At 45.7% G+C, this 19,491-nt stretch overlaps 1 protein-coding gene across 1 annotated transcript in view; it reads right to left on the bottom strand.

Moving 5' to 3' along the window:
• The window catches only part of LOC124594606 (trypsin-1-like), a 70,162-nt gene that overhangs the window by 6,650 nt on the left and 44,021 nt on the right, over positions 1-19,491 (bottom strand). The window contains exons 2-3 of the mRNA XM_047132979.1: positions 7,624-7,722; positions 4,021-4,179 (exon numbers count right to left, since the gene is read on the bottom strand). Of these exons, the coding sequence (XP_046988935.1) occupies positions 4,021-4,179; positions 7,624-7,722 (258 nt within the window). The remainder of the gene's footprint in view (positions 1-4,020; positions 4,180-7,623; positions 7,723-19,491) is intronic.

The following is a 19,491-nucleotide window of genomic DNA, read 5'->3' as shown; positions in this document are numbered from 1 at the left end:
TGCCTGCAAGTACTGATAAGAGCCGCGCCATACGTCACACTTCCTGAAGATAGTAGCTCCTAACTGGGCGCGGCAGGAAGTACCGCGCTGATAATCCAACATGGCGGCCGCATCCGGTATTTTTAGGAGGGGATCGCGCTTAGTTAGAACTATAGCGCGATCCTCCTACCTCTAGCGGCAGCCAGGCGAACTACGTAGCCACTGGCGCTGCATGTAGCTGCAGCGGCTAAGTCAACACAGCCATGCGGTGGCTAGGAATGAAGGGCAACTTGGTACCCACCACTGGCCGGGGCATCTCAACACACGTCTTCGCTGACCATCAGGGCTCAGTTCCTCTCCAGCCCTCAATTCCAGGCCGAAGACGTGAAGGGAGACGTCTCAGATAGTGGTGGGATACCTACTTGATTGTCGCCAGCTATACGGCTCGACAGTCAGGAGCGATGGACCGAGCAGCCATTTTTTTTTTCATAGAAGAACCCGTTTGGTTTTGTTTTGTTACCCTTCACGGCAAGTCATCCTGGACATACATTTCATTCACAAAAAACGGAGAGAATTTCTGGTGCTTGTCTTCGTGCTTGCCAAACCATACGTTGGCCAGCAAGACCGCCGGATATCTCTCCAATTGAGAACGTTTGGAGCATTATGGGGAGGGGCCGCCAACTGTCACGGGATTTTGACGATCTAACGCAACAGTTGAATAGAATTTGGCACGATATTACTCAGGACGGCATCCAACAACTGTATCAGTCAATGCCAAACCGAATAATTGCTTGCACAAAGGACAGAGGTGGGCCGACGCGTTACTGGCTTGCTCAGTTTGTGAAGCTCTTTCTCTTGAACAATCATTCTGTTTTTCTCAAATTGTAATCATTTGTCTGTCTCTACATGTATATCACATGTACCGATTTACGCCCTATTCGGATAATTCTTTCGTGGTGCGTCGATTTGTCTTAGTGCTTTGCTAGATTGCTTTGTTAGAAACTTTTGATATTCCATTATCAGGGGTTTAATCTGTTCCACAGCCAAGAATAAATATCCATAACAGCGTTGAGCATGCAACTAAGAGCCTCTTCATGAGTCTGTGTCAATGATTTTGTTCGCCTTTTCATTTTGTGAGTGAGAGTGCCGATGAAGTGTTAATAAAATTATCTTACTGTGGTATTACTTCATTCTTCTTTCACTTATTTTCAGCGTAAAGTTTGTCGTCACTATATGAAGACGCCAGAGGAATTCTAGCTCAGTATACTATACTGCTCATTAAAATTTGTAACCAATTTTATCACGACACATTACAAAATGATTCCGCGAGTGGCGAGCAGGATTTCATAGAACTATTCACTTCTTGGTTGTTAGTTGTTAATTAATAAAGAGATGTTCTAAGAATGATATTCTTTCGGTAATGGCGAGATGAACTACTGATTCGATGATAGTGCGTACCGTTGGATGAGCATTATTTTCATGTACTATTAGCGTCAACATCATCTACCGTGAGGAAAGCCATTATTACCTCAAAGAGCTGCTGACAAAATTTCTTTATTCAGCAACCACAGATCATCGTCAGATTCATAAAAGCATTTCCTGCATCTTATTAGACGTGTAAAATAACTAATAAATCTTTAATAAAATAAAATCTATAAATTCGTCACTGTCGTCACGCAGTAATTCATGGATTTCATTTTATTATCTCACGCCTAACATGGTGTTATAACGCCGAATATGATGTTAAATCACTTTATGGATCTTTTGATGGTCTGTCGAGTGATTGTTAAAGAATTTTTAAATTCAGCTATTGGCTGCTACTCACGACGATCATGAAATACAAGTGGCAGTCAAATGAAAACGACACAGACGGATAAAAGTAAATAAACTGTTTATTATTTCAATAGTAGTCACTATAAGTATTAATACATTGAGCCACTCTAAAAGACGGTCAATGCGTTCACGGATAAATATGTGCGGTTGAGTGCAAAACCGTGATTGTACCGAGGCGAGCACCTCTTCATCCGAAGCACATCTTTCTTCAGGGTTCCAAAAAATATGGAAATCCCATGGGAAGAGATGGGGCTTTGTGATGGTAAAGGCTTCCCAGCCAAATTTCTGCAGCGTAGTTGAAACAACGTTGGAAAAATATGGGCCGACATCATCCAACAACAGAATGATGCCGTCCGTCATCATTCCTGGGCGTTTGGACTTGCTTCCATTTTTTGCAATGTGTCCACGTACCATTGTGCATTATTGTGGTGCCGTGTTCCAGAAATTCAATGTGTAGCTAGCCCACCCAGTCAAAGAAAAATGTCATCATGGCTTTACCGGAAATGGCGTGCCTGTTGTCTCAAGTACACTACAGTCTTTTCACTAGTAAGCCCTCACACATCCTCCTTCCGATCTCTACGCATGGGATTTCCACATTTTTCGAGCCCTGAAGAAAGACATATGTGGACTTCGATTTGCCCTGGAAGGAGAGCTGCAAGTCTGGGTACAATAATGTTTCAATACAAAATTGCTGACGTTGACTGTCTTGTCTTACAGTGGGGTAAATGTGTTAATAGTTATGGCTACTACTTTTAAAATAATAAACAGTTTACTCACTTTAATCCACCTGTCTCGTTTTCATTAATTTCTCTGCTCCTTATATTTACGAGCTGTGGCTCACTATATTCTGAAAATGTGTTTCATCTACTTTACTCTGAGAACACGTAAAATTATCTACTTTTATTGGGATATCATGATTTAATAGTAGAAAGGCTTAAACTATTTTTTCTGGAGAGTGCTTTGAGATGTTGAATTGGTTCACTCCCTTCGGGTTAACCGACCTTAAAACGTAGAACATGAAACTAACCATTTCGGATCTGAATTTCTTCTGGAATTTTCTTATGGTAGTGTTCTTAGGTGATTTTTAACTATTTTAGATGCAAGATTTCAGTTGCAATATAAGTACCCGTTTTCGAAAATAGCTTTGTGCATTTGGTATTGGCTTTTTATGGACTAAAACAACTCATTACGAAATATTCTCTTTCTTTCTTTCTTTCTTCTTTCTTTTACAACTCCCTTTATCCCGCATTGTGCGCAGGGTCGGCAGGGTTAAGAACGGAGTTGATATGGTTAATTTTAAGGGGTGGCCGGATGCCCTTCCTGCCGCTACCAAATACCCCCTGGGACGGAATTAGTGTACCCCAGCTGCCTGCGTCTAGTGTAAATCGTTAAATAGTGCGAGAGTTTCAAATGTCTGCGAGTCGTGTAACTGATGCGGGACGTGGGAGCCAGCCGGATATTCACGTAGTACGATGTGGAAAACCCCCTAAAAACCATATCCAGGCTGGCCGGCACACCGGCCTTCGTCGTTAATCAGCCGGGCGGATTCGATCCGGGGCCGGCGCGCCTACCCGAGTCCAGGAAGCAGCGCGTTAGCGCTCTCGGCTACCCTGGCGGGTTAATTACGAAATATTCTCTATCTTAATAAATATTTAAGTGATCATTCACATATTACCGTGTAGAACAACAATAACAATGCTGAATTATACCGTGGAATAGTGCCAACCGACCACATCCGTGTATTGTTGTGGTCACGAGCTGCTGTGCGCTATTACATTGACTTGCTGATATCTTCATTGAGAAGTCCGGGTCCGGTAGTTGGCAGCACTTGCGCATGATAAAAAGGCTGAGCATTCACAAATGTGTACCTCATGTTTCCATTTGAAAAAATTCTTTTGTTGCAATAGAGACACAGTAAAAGGTAACATACACAATTATAGCCAGAGGGTTTGAAAGGGTTAACAGCAAGTCAGCTGTCAGCATAATGTCCTAAGCCACGTTCGATCTGACTAATTAAAGGAAAAGTTCCGTAATGGCACGAGATGGTCACTGTTCTATCTCAACTAATCCAAAGCACCACCCAGTCTCACAATACATTTCCTCCTGTATATGTGTGTCTCAGGTATCGAACATACAAATTGAACGAAACTTCTGCGGAAAAAAAGGTCATGCAAGTGTAGTGTAGTGCACCCTTGTAGGCATACTCACGACGTAATGGCCGAGGCTGACCGCGCAGTGTCCTGCGGTGAGGATGGCAGTGCTGGAGAGGATGGAGCCGCCACAGTTGTGGTACCGCAGACCCAGCACCACGTGCTGCAGGGACACCTGGTACGGAAACTCGCCTGCGAAGAAGATCCACGAAATGTGCTGTCAACACACCATCGCTTGGCTGTATTAAATTTCCAATGTTCTGTTGACATATGTGTGTGAGCATAGATTATATGTTTTTGTATATAACAATGAAATGCGAAAAATGATAGTGCCCCATTGTCTGTAGATAGCCGTCTTCTCTCCAACAGCCACAGCGGGCGCCGAGTCTGAAGTTTCCACTCAACTAGCGGATCACCACCCGTGATGTCACTTGCCTTCCGCCGTTAGCCTACCGGCGGAGAGAATTTTTAAATTTCAGGAAGTTGTAAGGAAAATCTGATACAAGGTGAAGTTGAACGTCCAGTTACCAATAGCTGTGATCACCCATTTGCTATTACATTCCCGACACCTCATTTTTTGTGCTGTTTAGACTGTTTCGAAGACATAATTAACATAAACGAGGACGATTAGTTGTAATTCCATACGTAAACTTTCGCTATAGTGACTGAGATTAATTTTCTCTGATACGAACTAAGATTATTGCACAAATGGCCGTCCGGGGTGGCCGAACGGTTCTAGGCGCTACAGCCTGGAACCGCGCGTCCGCTAATATCGTAGGTTAGAACCCTACCTCGGGCATGGATCTGTGTGATGTCCTTAGGTTAGTTGGGTTTAACTAGTTCTAAGTTGTAGGGGAGTGATGACCTCAGAAGTTAAATCCCATAGTGCTCAGAGCCATTTGAACTATTTTGCACAAATGGAGAAGGGTGACATCTAGGTATCTAGAAGATAATGTTCTCCGTACCTGAGCTCAGGGAAAATCAGTACTACTATGACCATGGACCATGGACAGTCCATTGTTAACTCGCTCTGCCTGCTGCGACAATTCTCCAAAGCTACCGAAATGCGTTATTACGACGAGAAACTGGAAATTAGAAACAGCAAACAGCAGTCGGACTCAAACTTTTCTGTAGTGGCATAGCGTCTTACAGCGACTGACGGGAAGGAAATCTGTTAAGCACCCTTCCACACAGCGCAAAATACTCTGGCATCGTTCTTTTTTCCGTCGGAGCAACAACCAGCATGCATTACTTGAGGAGTATCTCTACACCAAATTTTAGATGGGTGGACAATTTTAACTCTCGATAAGGCACCCCATGTTTGGGCTAGTATAAGTGTGGTCTGCTTTGCATGACGATGCTCACAGTGTTTATCGATTGCAATATTTTTTGTCCGCCAACATATATTTCTGAGACAATGATGTTTAAGACCACGGAACTTAATTCTTGTAAAAAACTTACCAGTAAACCAAAATGGACGCTAATTACCGTGTCTTTTAGAGGCCACAGATTAAATTCCCGGTACTAGGCGCTTCAGTCTGGAACCACGCGACCGCTACGGTCACAGGTTCGAATCCTGTCTCGGGCATGGATGTGTGTGATGTGCGTAGGTTAGTTAGGTTTAAGTAGTTCTAAGTTCTAGGGGACTGATGACATCAGCTGTTAAGTCCCATAGTGCTCAGAGCCATCTGAACCGTTAAATGCCGATAACATTACTGTACAGCTAATGAGATTATATAAAGATGTCAACATAAAAACTCTTAACTAGGCTAAGAAATAAATAGTACAACTACAACGAATATTACATTATAGATGGTGGCCAGCAACGGTCTGGAAACCATGAGAGGGTGATGTAGGGTCGGCTGTGCTGATAGATAAATGTTAAGAAACAAATTCAATAAGTTACGCCGAAAGGCTCTTTACAATTTCTACAGAAACCAGAGGGCAGTTATAAGAGTCGAAGGACATGAAAGGTTCGAATGTTCAAATGTGTGTGAAATCTTATGAGACTTAACTGCTAAGGTCATCAGTCCCTAAGCGTACACACTACTTAACCTAAATTATCCTAAGGACCAGCACACACATCCATGCCCGAGGGAGGACTCGAACCTCCGCCAGGACCAGCCGCACAGTCCATGACTGCAGTGCCTTAGACCGCTCGGCTAAAACATGAAAGGGAAGCAGTGGTTCGGAAGGGAGTGAGACAGGTTTGTAGCCTCTCCCCGATGTTATTCAATCTGTATATTGAGCAAGCAGTGAAGGAAACAAAAGAAAAATTCGGAGTAGGTGTTAAAATCCATGGAGAAGAAATAAACACTTTGAGGTTTGCCGATGACATTGTAATTCTGTCAGAGACAGCAAAGGACTTGGAAGAGCAATTGAACGGAATGGAGAGCGTCTTGAAAGGAGGATATTAGATGAACATCAACAAAAGCAAAACGAGGATAATGCAATGTAGTCGAATTAAGTCGGCTGATGCTGAGGGAATTAGATTAGGAAATGAGACACTTAAAGTAGTAAAGGAGTTTTGCTATTTGCGGAGCAAAATAACTGATGATGGTCGTAGTAGAAAGGATATAAAATGTAGACCGGCAATGGCAAGGAAAGCGTTTCTGAAGAAGAGAAATTTGTTAACATCGAGTATAGATTTACGTGTCAGGGCAGTCGTTTCTGAAAGTATTTGTTTGGAGTGTAGCCATGTATGGAAGTGAAACATGGACAATAAATAGTTGGGACAAGAAGAGAATAGAAGCTTACGAAATGTGGTGCTACAGAAGAATGCTGAAGATTAGATGGGTAGATCACATAACTAATGAGGGGGTATTGAATAGGATTGGGGAGAAGAGGAGTTCGTGGCACAAAGTGATTAGAAGAAGGGATCGGTTGGTAGGACACATTCTGAGGCATCAAGGGATTACCAATTTAGTATTGGAGGGCAGCGTGGAGGGTAAAAATCGTAGAGGGAGACCAAGAGATGACTACACTAAACAGATTCAGAAGGATGTAGGTTGCAGTAGGTACTGGGAGATGAAGAAGCTTGTACAGGATAGAATAGCATGGAGAGCTGCATCAAACCAGTCTCAGGACTGAAGACCACAACAACAGCTTCAGAGTTAATTAACATTGAAGTTAGCCAATCATGTCGTTGGTTGACACAGTTCGTATAAATTGTTCTCATACCGTAGATCGGATCGCCCGAGACTGCTCAGCCTTTGGCTCGGGTTCGACCCTTACTACCATCTCATCCCCAAGAACACGTTTGGCAACATCTTCTCAGGAGGACTGCTTGAATTTGCTCGCTCAACGGCCTGATCGGCTAATTTATTTCTCATCGCTACCTACCCTGCAACACCACTACAAGCTTTTCAGACTATTTTTACCACCTTGTCTACGTAAAAATGCATTCAGTAGAAATAATGAATACATTTGGGATTGTGGTTTAATCAATTTAAGTAGTATACAGGCCGCTAATAAAGTATAAAGTAGTTATACTTTGTGCAAATCTAGACCTCTTTGATCGTTAATCTAGACTTCGTTGATCGTTTATCCCGTTAAAATGTGCTCACACACGTTGTCTACAACGACATCACTTCACGGACAAAGCGTATTCTTGACCAGATAGAATACTGCAAGCGAAGACCCTCAGCATGTGGATGCTCACCTCTGGTGGCGTCGTGTCCCCCGTAGATACGCCCCCTGGAGAGCGAGAAACGCCGATCCGGTCCAGTGTGGGACAGACGACGCACTGGCAGCGCCGAACCTGCAGACAAACACAGCGACGTTACGTTCAGTCAACTCTTTCATACTGCGTACTTGTCATAAACTGCAAACGTAGTCCTGAAATGTACTGAAACCTTAAAATTTGCCCATCACGAGAGCCTTTCTCACAACAGAGCACATTTCAAAAGTCAACAAAACGGAATAGTCTGCCGTTCATTCCCCACGTCCCCATCTAAACTGCGCAGATTCTCTTTCGCGCGGCAGGAGACTAGCATCGAAGATTAGAAAAAAAATGTGCATATGACTACGATGCAGCAATCAATATCAAACGGCACAGTAATCAGCTGTCGAAACGTTGCTCGGAGATCGTACAACGGCAATACTCTTCGCAAGATGCCCTCTACCTTTACTTTGTACCAGATTAATCTGGCCGTTTCAAATCGTCACAAAAGCTCAGTGGAGCTTCTGCTCGACTAAATACAGAGACAGCTAATTTGAGAACTGTGTTCTCTTCCTCTGTACTCACCCAGCACACAGGTTGCGAGGGCCAAGACGAGTAGTGTGTGTCTGAACATCTTGAAGAGTCGTGTTGTGGTCTCTATGGGCTGCGATGCTTTATATACTCTTTGTAATTGACGATAATTTTGCTGGCGGCAGACCTTGGTCTGTTCTGCGAATTATAATGATGAGCTGAAACGACTGTCACGTGTTCTTATCTTCGGTACTTCATCCATTGTCACAGGATGTAACCGAAATCTTGGTTTTAGATAACGTTTTATCACATTCAACCACCAATGTCTTCCAAGGCATTCATAATAGCCGGGCTAACATTTAACAGTTACATAGTGGTACAATTTTATATAATAAAAATACGTCATGATCGCCCGTTGGACCCTCCTTGGTAATATCAATATGTACGAACTAAAATGTAATCATTTTTCTTCCGATGTGGACAAGACAGTAGATTTTAATACGTGTGCAGATAGCATATCTTAGGTGCTATACTCACATCATCAGTACCTACGCAAAAACTGTGCTACGGAGTAAGAAGCAGCCAGATGTGCTGGTGTGCCAAGGATTAATACGTTTGAAACATAATAAAATCTGCAGCGCCGCATGTCTTAACAAGAAATGTATAAACAAATACTCAAAATATGTTTCTTGGAAGTAAATCTCTTCTCGTTCTCGTTTTAAGAGATGTGTGTAACACGCCAAAGAAATCAACATGTCTAAAGTGTATTTCTGTAGCTCTGTTTTGATGTAGTTAATGAATACTATAGTAATAAAAATAGTAGATTCTTGTCTTTTCGCATCGTTTATTTTGTCTGGTTTAGTGTGTTAATATGTTGAGTTATTCTTATTCTAACTACGATGCGCAACCGTATTTCTCAACAAGCATGTTTATGCATTAGTTTCGTTGACTTAAACGTAGTTTTAGCGAAAAAAGACGATACTTTTATTTGCCCAGTTTCTGTTCTTCGAATTATTATATAAAACCATTGTCACGTTACATGGCGTATTTGTTAACGATTCTGTCAAGAAGGCGGCCGGTAGTCACACACGTTAATCTAAACTGAGATTTTGCTGATCTGAAACAAATTAAAGCACGAGTCGAAGTCATCTTTACAGGTTCCGGACTCGATTTGCAGGTGGAAATCAAGGACCGCATAACGGGCGACAGCTGTTGGACAGAGGTTACGCCACAGACCCTTCCCGAATTCTTTCGCATGGAACAGTCAGTTGTCTTTAACACAGGAAAGAACTCGTTTTTCTATTCCTCAAACGATTATTTGAGTTTTTGTGTCCTCTTGAATATTATCAGCTACACATTTCATACCAATTACAATCCTTTCCGACGTTGTTGATAGTTTATATTAGTGTACACAAATCAGCTTCTCCTTTATTGCTATTTCACGCCGTTCATTCCACGTAGGTGTGAGGGGGGCACATAAATTTTCAGACATTAGAACACGTGGTTTGTAAATAACTAGCTGTGTGCCCAGCGTTGCACGAGTATGTCTTTGTTCCACTTCCATTAGTCCATCTCGTCGTTCCTTCTCTCTTTGTCCATTCCTCCTGCCTTCCTCTCTGAACATCCTTTCCTCCCCCCTTTCTTTCCCCCCTTATCACCGCCACCCTAACAGCAGATTGCTAGTTCTTGTCCCCAGGAGTATTTCTTTACGGATAGTAATATGTGTACCACGTTTGGCAGAAATCGATTCAGGGGTTTAGTAGGAGCCTTCGGCCGCGGTTTTGCCAAAGTACGCGCGTTTCGCATGTATGTAACATATTTCGCAAATATTTGTAAACATGTTCCACCTGTATCTGTAGCAAATGGCGTCGTGCAATATCCATTTCACGCAGCTCAATCTCTATGACGTAATTTCTCCCGAATAACGTGTCGGACGAAGATATATTACTGCAGGTAGGTTCAGTAGTATATAAGAATACTATCTGTGAAATGTGCCAAGAATGCAGTTGGCACAAAAATTAAAACATCGTGCTTTGTGATGCAGTTTTATTGCATGACCAGTGAAAACAGAGTAAGTAATAAACTTTTTTCCTTCAATCATTTCGTGGGAGTCAGTAACTGTTCTCATTTTGAAATACTGCATGAATTAAGTCTGGGAATTCGAGTGCCGCGAACTACACTACTTTTTCATCCCCAACCACTTCATGGGGTTAAGTTGAATGTGTACCAAGCTGGGTTGAAATCAGTCCAGTGGTTTAGGAGGATATGTGGAACATACTTACGTTTATATATGAATATACTTATGTACTTCCATTTTTATAATATTTAATGATAAAGGATGTGTCACAGGTGACTTGTTTTCTGATTTTAGAAGACAAAAAGTGGTTCAAATGGCTCTGAGCACTATGGGACTTAACGTCTGAGGTCACCAGTCCACTAGCACTTAGAACTACTTAAACCTAACTAACCTAAGAACATCACAAACATCCATGTCCGAGGCAGGATTCGAACCTGCGACCGTAGCAGTCGCGCGATTCCAGACTGAAGCGCCTAGAACCGCTCGGCCACTCAGATCGTCCAGAAGACAAAAAGCGCAGTTTGATGGTGGCTTTTTAAATATATGGTTAATCGGAGCTCCACCTAGAAACTCTTAGCGGAATGCCATCGAAGTATATTGGTATAAGGGACCCACAGTTACAGAGTAACAATGCAGTTATGGTGTGTTAGGTTTGTTACACCAGTCACCCTTGTTTCTGCGCAAATATCTTGACACCTGCGGAGAAGTCTGTAATATGCAGAAACAAAAGGCTAGAGCACGCAACACAGAGGAATGCATTAAAAGTCAGACAGAATACGTACATTGTTATCACACTGCGTTTAGTGTCTTCTTTCAGTGAACAGAACAACTCTCACAGGTATAGGTCAAAACTTTGACCAACATCATCATGGCAGAGTGTGCAGCAACCCATATCGACTGTTCTAGACGGCCGGCCGCGGTGGTCTAGCGGTTCTAGGCGCTCAGTCCGGAACCGCGCGACTGCTACGGTCGCAGGTTCGAATCCTGCCTCGGGCTTGGATGTGTGTGATGTACTTAGGTTAGTTAGGTTTAAGTAGTTCTAAGTTCTAGGGGCCTGATGACCACAGATGTTAAGTCCCACAGTGCTCAGATCCATTTGAACCACTTGTTCTAGACGCTGAAGAATATCATATGCCGCCAGAAGAAGGGCCGGCACGGGTGACCAAGTGGTTCTAGGCGCTTCAGTCTGGAACCGCGCGACCGCTACGGTCGCAGGTTCGAATCCTGCCTCGGCCATGGCTGTGTGTGATGTCTTAGGTTAGTTAGGTTTAAGTAGTTCTAAGTTCTAGGGGACTTTGACTTTAGAAGTTAAGTCCCATAGTGCTCAGAGCCATTTGAACCATTTTGAACCCAGAAGAAGGTGTCCACGGTGTCAATTCGACAGGACCACCGGGAGCAACCATTGTCGTCCAAAATGTACTTCAGTGTGGTTCCTAACATCGAGCGCAGTTTGTGCCGGTACCTAGTCACGTTTAATGTCAGCTGACGAATTTTCGACGTCACATCTTCTAGGAACTATGGGAGGACATGCTGAATGAACGTTTTGTAGACGACTCCGTTCAATGTGTGAGGATGTGGGTAAAGTCAAGTCACAAAATCGTAGATATTACCGGCACATTAATTCATAGCAAACGCCTGTTGATAGCGTAGACACATCAGTGCGTGTGGGTTTCCTTGTCCCATACATAACTATTCATACTGTTGGACATGCCTTGTATTGTAAACATGGTCTCGTCCGCAAACAGCACGAAAATTGGTGTTTTCTGTGCGCTGGTGTAGGAACGAATTTGCACACGCCATTCGAACTGGGATATCCACTGACAGCAATGATTGCACCTTCTATGGAAGATACGTGTGCAGTTATTGTTCGTGTAATATTATCAAAACGGCCGTGCCCCAGTGGTAACACTGGTTCCCCTCAGATCACCGAAGTTAAGGGGAGATTTACTATCTTTTGGTTTAAAAAATCGATTTTTTTTAACAAAAGTGTTTGGAATCCACCCCTGAAACGGTTTCTCTGAATACGGAACGGAAATGTTTGTTATTCGCGGTTGAACAAAAAAATGCACCTGCCCGAAATCGGCCTTTTTCACGCACCGGTTTTTTTCTTTCGGAGGACGAGTTATTGTACCGGTGCTTGGGAGTAAATACACAAAATTCAAATGAAAGTTTGAACGCTTGTGTTTGGAAGTTAGGCACCAAGGATTTGCATTCTGGTGCGAAGACTGTGGGGATTGAAACTTTCCTGGCAGTGAGCAGCTCCAACGAAGAGTATTCAGCAATTCTGAAGACCATGGCAACGATGGACGTCACCCTGGGACTCTAATCGACGCAGTTCGCCATGCATTCGCACGACCACAGGATTCAAACGGCAGAAAATCCGGCCGTACGAGCGGCTCTAGAGCAGCAGAGGATGGCCCAGAACGAGAAAAACGCCCTCTGTGACGAAGATGAACGGCTAGTTTATGGACCCGGAATAGCAGAACGTAAGTTGCATAATATTGCATTTATACGTAGTCAAAACTTCAAAAGCGTTTTTCTCGAAATGACTTTCTTTTTATCGCGCGGTGTGGTAACTTCAAATCTACTGAACCGATTGGCATGCTTCTTTGTTTCCGATGGAGATAACTAAATTTTCTAGGAGTTGTTCCACGTTTATTCCCATCCATCAACTATAAATATTTTTACTTGGCCGACGAAGTCGAAAAATCGATGAAAAAACCCTATTTTTCTTCAAATGGCCGCCATTTTGTTTCCTATGGTACAAATAACTTAAGCGAGGTACAGCTCCTAAAGAATTTTATACAATTCGCTAACGTCAACTCAATTTTGATTTCAGACGAGCCGGCTGATCTGTGACATACCGCGCGTGGAGGTCTACATCGAAATTTTGTTTCGTTCCGACGGCACTCCCGCCTTTGCTCTTCAACATTTCCGGTCGAAAAAATTCCTGTTTGTAGAGGAAGTATCAATAAACATTTTGACTAAATTTGACATTGATATCTGTAACACATCTCGAGAAACAAATTCGCAACGAACATGTTTTTTTTTCGGGCCAAAGATAGTAAACCTCCCCTTAAGCACTGACAGGCTTGGTACACCCTTGGATGGGCCACAGTCCCGACCGGCGAGCAGGGTGCACTCAGCCCTCGTGACGCCAATTGAGGAGCGGTCGCGAAAACTGACAACTGCCGGGAAGTGGATGAGCTGATGACACGGTCCTCCGCATCCGCATCCGATGATGCCTAAGAGAAGAGGATGATACGGCGGCCGGTAGGTAATGTTGGGCCTTCAAGGCCTGTTCGGACTTTTTTTTGTAAGATCTTCAAAACAGGTGTTCTGTTCAGAGTGATACAGTAGTTTTCATTGCCGTCTTCATCCTTATGGCCGTTGATCATTGCTGATTCTTCCTCCTTATAGTGGCAGTTTCCCATTGCAAGAGCAAGATGTGGTGGTGGTGTGTTGGAGCTTATGGGCGCTCAACATCGAGGTCATCAGCGCCCTGACACACATTAAAAGGAACGAATGTGGACAGACCTAAGAAAACTAAAGCACACACTCAAAGAAAGCAGGAAAAGAAGGAAAATGCTACATAAGAAAGAGAAACCTAAGGAAAGGGGAAACATAGCAACAAGAATGTCACAGGAAATTGTTGTTGGCTGGCCACTTACATAAAATATGGGTGAGCTTGTCACACAGTGAGCAAATTAAAATCCTCTCCCTAAAATCTTTGTAAAAACATTTGACAGGGCACAGGACTTTAAAACTTTAACCACATTCGTCCGAGTGTTGCCTAAAAGAGACGGCAGGTCCGCTGGCAAGTCAGCCGCGACCCGCTGGTCAGAAAATAAAACGCAATCCAATAAAACGTGGCGCACAGTGACCTGGACGCCGCAAGTACCACACATTGGAGGGTCCTCTCGCCGGAGCAGGAAGCCATGCGTCATAGGGCTGTGGCCTATTCGAAGCCGCGTGAGGAGAACCTCGTCCCGTCGATGGGGCTGAAAGGAAGTACACCACACACGCGTTGTGGGCTTGACTATACGGAGCTTATTGTCAGTCACTTCCAGCCACTCATCCTCCCACCGACGCATGACCCGTGAGCTCAACAGCGAGGTGAGTGCGTGCAAGGGGATAACACACTGAGATACTTGTCGGGCGAGACACGCCTCCTTGGCTGCGAGATCTGCCCTCTCATTCCCAGCAATGCCAACATGCCCCGGAACCCAGCAGAAAGCTACAACCTTCCGCAGTCGCTGTAATCGGAGGAGGGCATCCTGGATGGTCTGGACAATTTTGTCTGCCGGATACAAACGTTGCAATGAGTGAAGGGCACTGAGTGAATCGGAACAGACAAGAAATTTAGGAGAGGAAGAATGTTTCATGTGCTCCAGTACCCGCAAGATCGCAAACAATTCTGCATCAAAGACAGTAAAAGTCTGAGGCAGTCGGACCTTGAGGACACGATATGGAAAAACAACTGAGCAACCAACAGAATCCCCTTGTTTCGACCCATCCGTAAAAACAGCTACATAGTCATGGTGCTCAGATAAAATGGTAGAAAATGCTGCATTAAAAACGGTGGCAGGAGTGCAATCTCTCTTGTACTGCAAATAAATCTAAAATGACTCCAGGCCTCTTCAGTAACCAGGGTGGCAGGCGGTTAAAACCTTGGATTTGGGGTTGTACAGACTCCACACCGAGGGACTCTAGTACACGTTGCACACAGATCCCAAACGGCAACGTAGCCCGTGGACAGCGGGAAAAAAGGCGGTCCAGAGGTGGATGGGCAACAAGATGGTGAGCAGGCGATCTGAGAGCTGCAAGAAACTTACAGGCCTGGCGCACCAGCAGGAGCTGCCGCCGGATGGTAAGTGGCGGTTCGCCAGACTCAGCACAGAGGCTGGGTACGGGACTGGTCCGATAAGCACCCGTGGCCAGTCGGATCCCAGCATGGTGAACAGCGTCAAGGATCCGCAAATAAGATGGTCTCGCTGACCCATGTACTGTGCACCCTTAGTCCAGCCGTGAACGCACAAAAGCTCCATAAAACTGTAGGAGACGCGCCCTGTCCGCGCCCCAAGACCTGTGGCTGAGGCACTTGAGGATGTTCAGTGCCTTCAGGGTTCTGGCTTTCAAGTCACGTAGGTGTGGCAGCCATGATAACCTGGAGTCAAAAATTAGGCCCAGAAACCGCACTGTGTCTCTAAAATGTAGGACAGTATCCCCCATATGCAAGGCAGGCAAAGTAAAAAGATGACGAGAACGATTAAAATGAACACAAACACACTTATCAGCAGAAAACCGAGAACCCGTCTTTGCAGCCCACTCCTCCAACGGCCGCACTGTTAGCTGCAACTGATGGCTCACGGTTGCAACACTGGAGGAGGAACAGAAAACAGCAAAGTCGTCCACAAATAAGGAGCACTGTACTGGACTCCTCACTGTAGACGTTATACTGTTGATGGCTATGGCAAAGAGGGTAACGCTTAAAACACTGCCCTGGGGGACACCGTTCTCTTGCTCAAAGCGATCAGACAGTGTGTTACCAACGCGGGTCCGAAAAAACCGCTGAGACAGGAAAGACCGAATGAAAATCGGGAGGCGGCCACGAAAGCCCCATTGATGCATTTGTGCAAGAATACAGTGTCTCCAAGTAGTATCATATGCCCTACTGATATCAAAGAAGATACCGATACAGTCATGCTGACGGAGAAAAGCCTGCTGAATAACCGCCTCTAGGAGGATCAGGTTGTCGACCGTGGACCGATATTTTCGGAATCCACCCTGAAAGCGGCTAAGGAGCTGTCTGGTCTCTAACAGCCAGACCAGACGCCGGTTAACCATCCGTTCCAGGGTCTTTCCGACACAGCTTGTCAAGGCGATACTACGATAACTACCGGGACATGTGCGGTCCTTTCCTGGTTTGAGGAGAGGGATGAGAATTGCCTCCCTCCACGAGGTGGGGAACACTCCTGTCTGCCATATGAGATTAAAACATTCGAGGAGGATTTCCTTTGACGCCGCTGGCAGATGTCGAAGCATGGAGTACCGGATGCGGTCGTAACCTGGTGCAGTGTCAGAAGTCTCAGTAAGTGCCGATTCAAGTTCCCACATGGAGAAAGGGGAATTGTAGGCCTCGGAACTGTTCGACCGAAAGTCCATGGTCGCTCTTTCGACAGTCGCGCGGTAGCGACGAAACGCTGTATCCTGATTTGCAGTGGCAGTACTTTGTGCAAAATGCTCTGCCAGCGTCTGAGCAATGGCTCTGGGTGTCGTTTGGAGGCATCCCTGGTTCAGGACAGCAGCTATTGGTAAACGGCTATGTTTACCGGAAATCCTCCGGATGGCTTCCCATACTCTTGTGGAACAAGTGGAACGGTTGATGGAGTCCAGGAACTCCTGCCATGACCTTTTCTTGCTCTCTTTAATGACAGGGCGTGTCCTGGCTATCGCGATTCGAAAGGCGGTAAGATTGATCGCTGTTGGGCGGCATTTAAATCGGCGAAGAGCCGCACGCCTGTCCCGGATGGCTGAACAGCACTCTTCTGTCCACCAAGGCACAAGGAGCCGCTTAAGAGTGCCAGAAGACTGTGGTATGGACAGGTCAGCAGCATGATGGACCACAAGCGTGATGTGATCCACCCATTCCTGTACGTTATTGTGGCGGTCAAAGACAGCCAACCGAGTGAACAGTGGCCAGTTAGCCCTGGCAATCATCCACGATGGTGGCCGCTGCTCCAGCAATACACCATCCAGGAGATGAATGCGGATAGGGAAGTGATCGCTGGAATGAAGGTCGTCAATGACGTCCCAGTGAACAGAGTCGGTGAGGGTTGGAGAGCAGAAAGATAGGTCAATGGCTGAGAATGACCCTGTAGCAGTAGAGAAATGAGTCGGAGTACCTGTGTTGAGGATGCACAACACTTGAGATGTTAGGAGGCTCTCCAAAATTCGACCTCGAGCGCAAAGAGAAGTGGAGCCCCACAGGACATGATGGGCATTGAAGTCTCCCAGGAGGAGAAATGGGCGGGGGAGTTGGTCGATAAGATCTGTGAGAGCGTCTAAGGTCATTGCATCCAGAGGGGGTAAATAAAGGGAGCAAACGGTAAGCCTCCGAGGTGAATGAATTTCAACTGCAACTGCTTGCAGGGGGAGAGCAGAGGAGTGGTGGTCATTATTGACAAACACAGCGACTCCGCCTTTGGCCCTTTCTCCAGTCAGGAGCATCAGATGGTTTTAAATGCGTTTCCTGTAAACACAAGCACAGGGGGCGTTGCCGTGCTAGGAGGTTCAGTTCCTCCACATGTGCCCGGAATCCATTCATGTTCCACTGTATAATGGGAGCCATCTGTCAGGGTGGGAGTACCTTCATTCTCACTTTCTGTCGGGGAGGAGAGCCCACAACAGGTGGAGGCTCAGTTTTAGGGCGAGATGATTGCCCCAGTCTGACATCAACCTCCATCGCCTCAGAAGAGGGGTCGAGAGAGACGTCAGAGAGAATGACATCCACATCAGGAGTCTTCACCTTTGTCTTTGGCTTCGATGTTCTGGCCTGAGGTGGCATTGGAGCCAAAACCTCAGAAGCAGTAGGGGGTGTAGCAGCGCTGGGCAGTGCGCAAGACTGGACCCGGGAAGGGGCAGGAAGTTCCATGATGTCAGCTACCACGGCCTGGTCAGAAGGCCGGGGGGGACCAGCAGGCTTCACAGGAACGGCAGCAGCACACGTACATTGGCAAGCGCAGGTGCTAGTGCTGACATTAGCAACCTCCGTTTGTGTAGCGGCATCGGTTTTCAAGACTGGTTGTTTGAGAACGGAAGAAAAGGAAGCAGCGAACGTGGGCGGCTGCATGGACTTGTAGATTTTCGTCGCCTCACCATACGGGATGCGTTTTGTAGTTTTTAGTTGCTGGATTTTCCGTTCCTCAAGGAAAACTCTGCATTCCCTACTCCACACAGGGTGATCCCCAGAGCAGTTGACACACTTGGGAGGAGAGGAGCAACCAACTCCCTCATGGGCGGCTTTACCACAATTCCCGCAAGTGGCTTCCCCTCTACAGCCGAGAGTAGTGTGTCCAAAGTGTTGGCATTTAAAACACCGCATGGGTTTGGGGTAATAAGGCCGTACACTGAGACGTAGGAAACCTGCCTTCACATGCTCTGGCAATTTGGTGCTGTTAAATGTAAGGATAAATCAGTCGGTCTTTATGAGAGCACCATCCACCCGTTTCATAATGTGTTGCACGTCGACAAATCCTTCCTGGGACCATTCAGCCTTCAGTTCGTCTTGGGGAATGTCAACGAGATCTCTGCAAGTCACATCACCCTTTCTTTAGTTCAAGGTGTTATGAAATTCAGTCTCTATCGCAAACTCCCCGAGAATTTGTGCCTTCTGAAGGTTCTGGACTTGCTGGAAGCTAGATGTTTCACCCAACAAGGTGCCATTTCGCAAGCGCTTTACAGATTTTAATGTGCCAGCAATACCTTCTAAGCCCTTCTGTATATAAAATGGCGAGACTTTTTCAAAACTCCCATCTTTTCTTTTAATTATGAAAAACACATTCTGTGAAGCAGAATGCGTTCTGTTACTACTACCTGAATCAGGAGGACTGGCTACACGAGCCCTCTTGTTGGATTGAGTGTTAGAACCCACCGGCGGTCCACCCTTTCCGTTGGCAGGAGAAGAATAAAAGTTCGAGGGTTCCATCTCGGTCCCACGAGCAACTAGGGAACTAGAAGTCCACCTAGACAGAGCCCCGCGTGCCTAGGTAAGCCTTATACAACTGGGGTGCGGAAGGTGCCCCAGAGGTTGCCCGCTTGCGACTGTTCCACCCCAACAGCCATGCATCTTATAGGCGCGCAGCACACCGTAAGATTGAGGGGTTTTTATAGAGGTTTACCTTCCTCGCAATCCAGGCGTCAAGCCAAGATTACCATTCCCCGCAGCACACAATATTCCACCGCCGCGCCATGCGGTGGTCGCTGAAGCATGTCCGGGGGTTACGGTGACAGGAGACTGGCGGTGCTGACCAGTCCCCAGCTCAGGACCCCGGGGTCGCCAAGCCCGTACTCAGCAAATGAATGCTGAGCCCCTGGGGGGCAAGCACAAGCGGTTTCCCTGAATTTCTGTCAGCTCCACTGCCCTATTTGACATGACTGTGGGTGGAACGAGGATAAGTCCACATACCGAAAGCCGGCAGCAATTTGTAACGATTTCTACGCAAAATTTAGCGTTGCCTATACGCTAATCTTGCATGCAT

Source organism: Schistocerca americana, chromosome 2, assembly GCF_021461395.2.
Source record: "Schistocerca americana isolate TAMUIC-IGC-003095 chromosome 2, iqSchAmer2.1, whole genome shotgun sequence".
Classification (NCBI taxonomy): domain Eukaryota; kingdom Metazoa; phylum Arthropoda; class Insecta; order Orthoptera; family Acrididae; genus Schistocerca; species Schistocerca americana.
The sequence above is the reverse complement of the archived record's forward strand: the minus strand, read 5'-3'. Positions and strand labels throughout refer to the sequence as shown.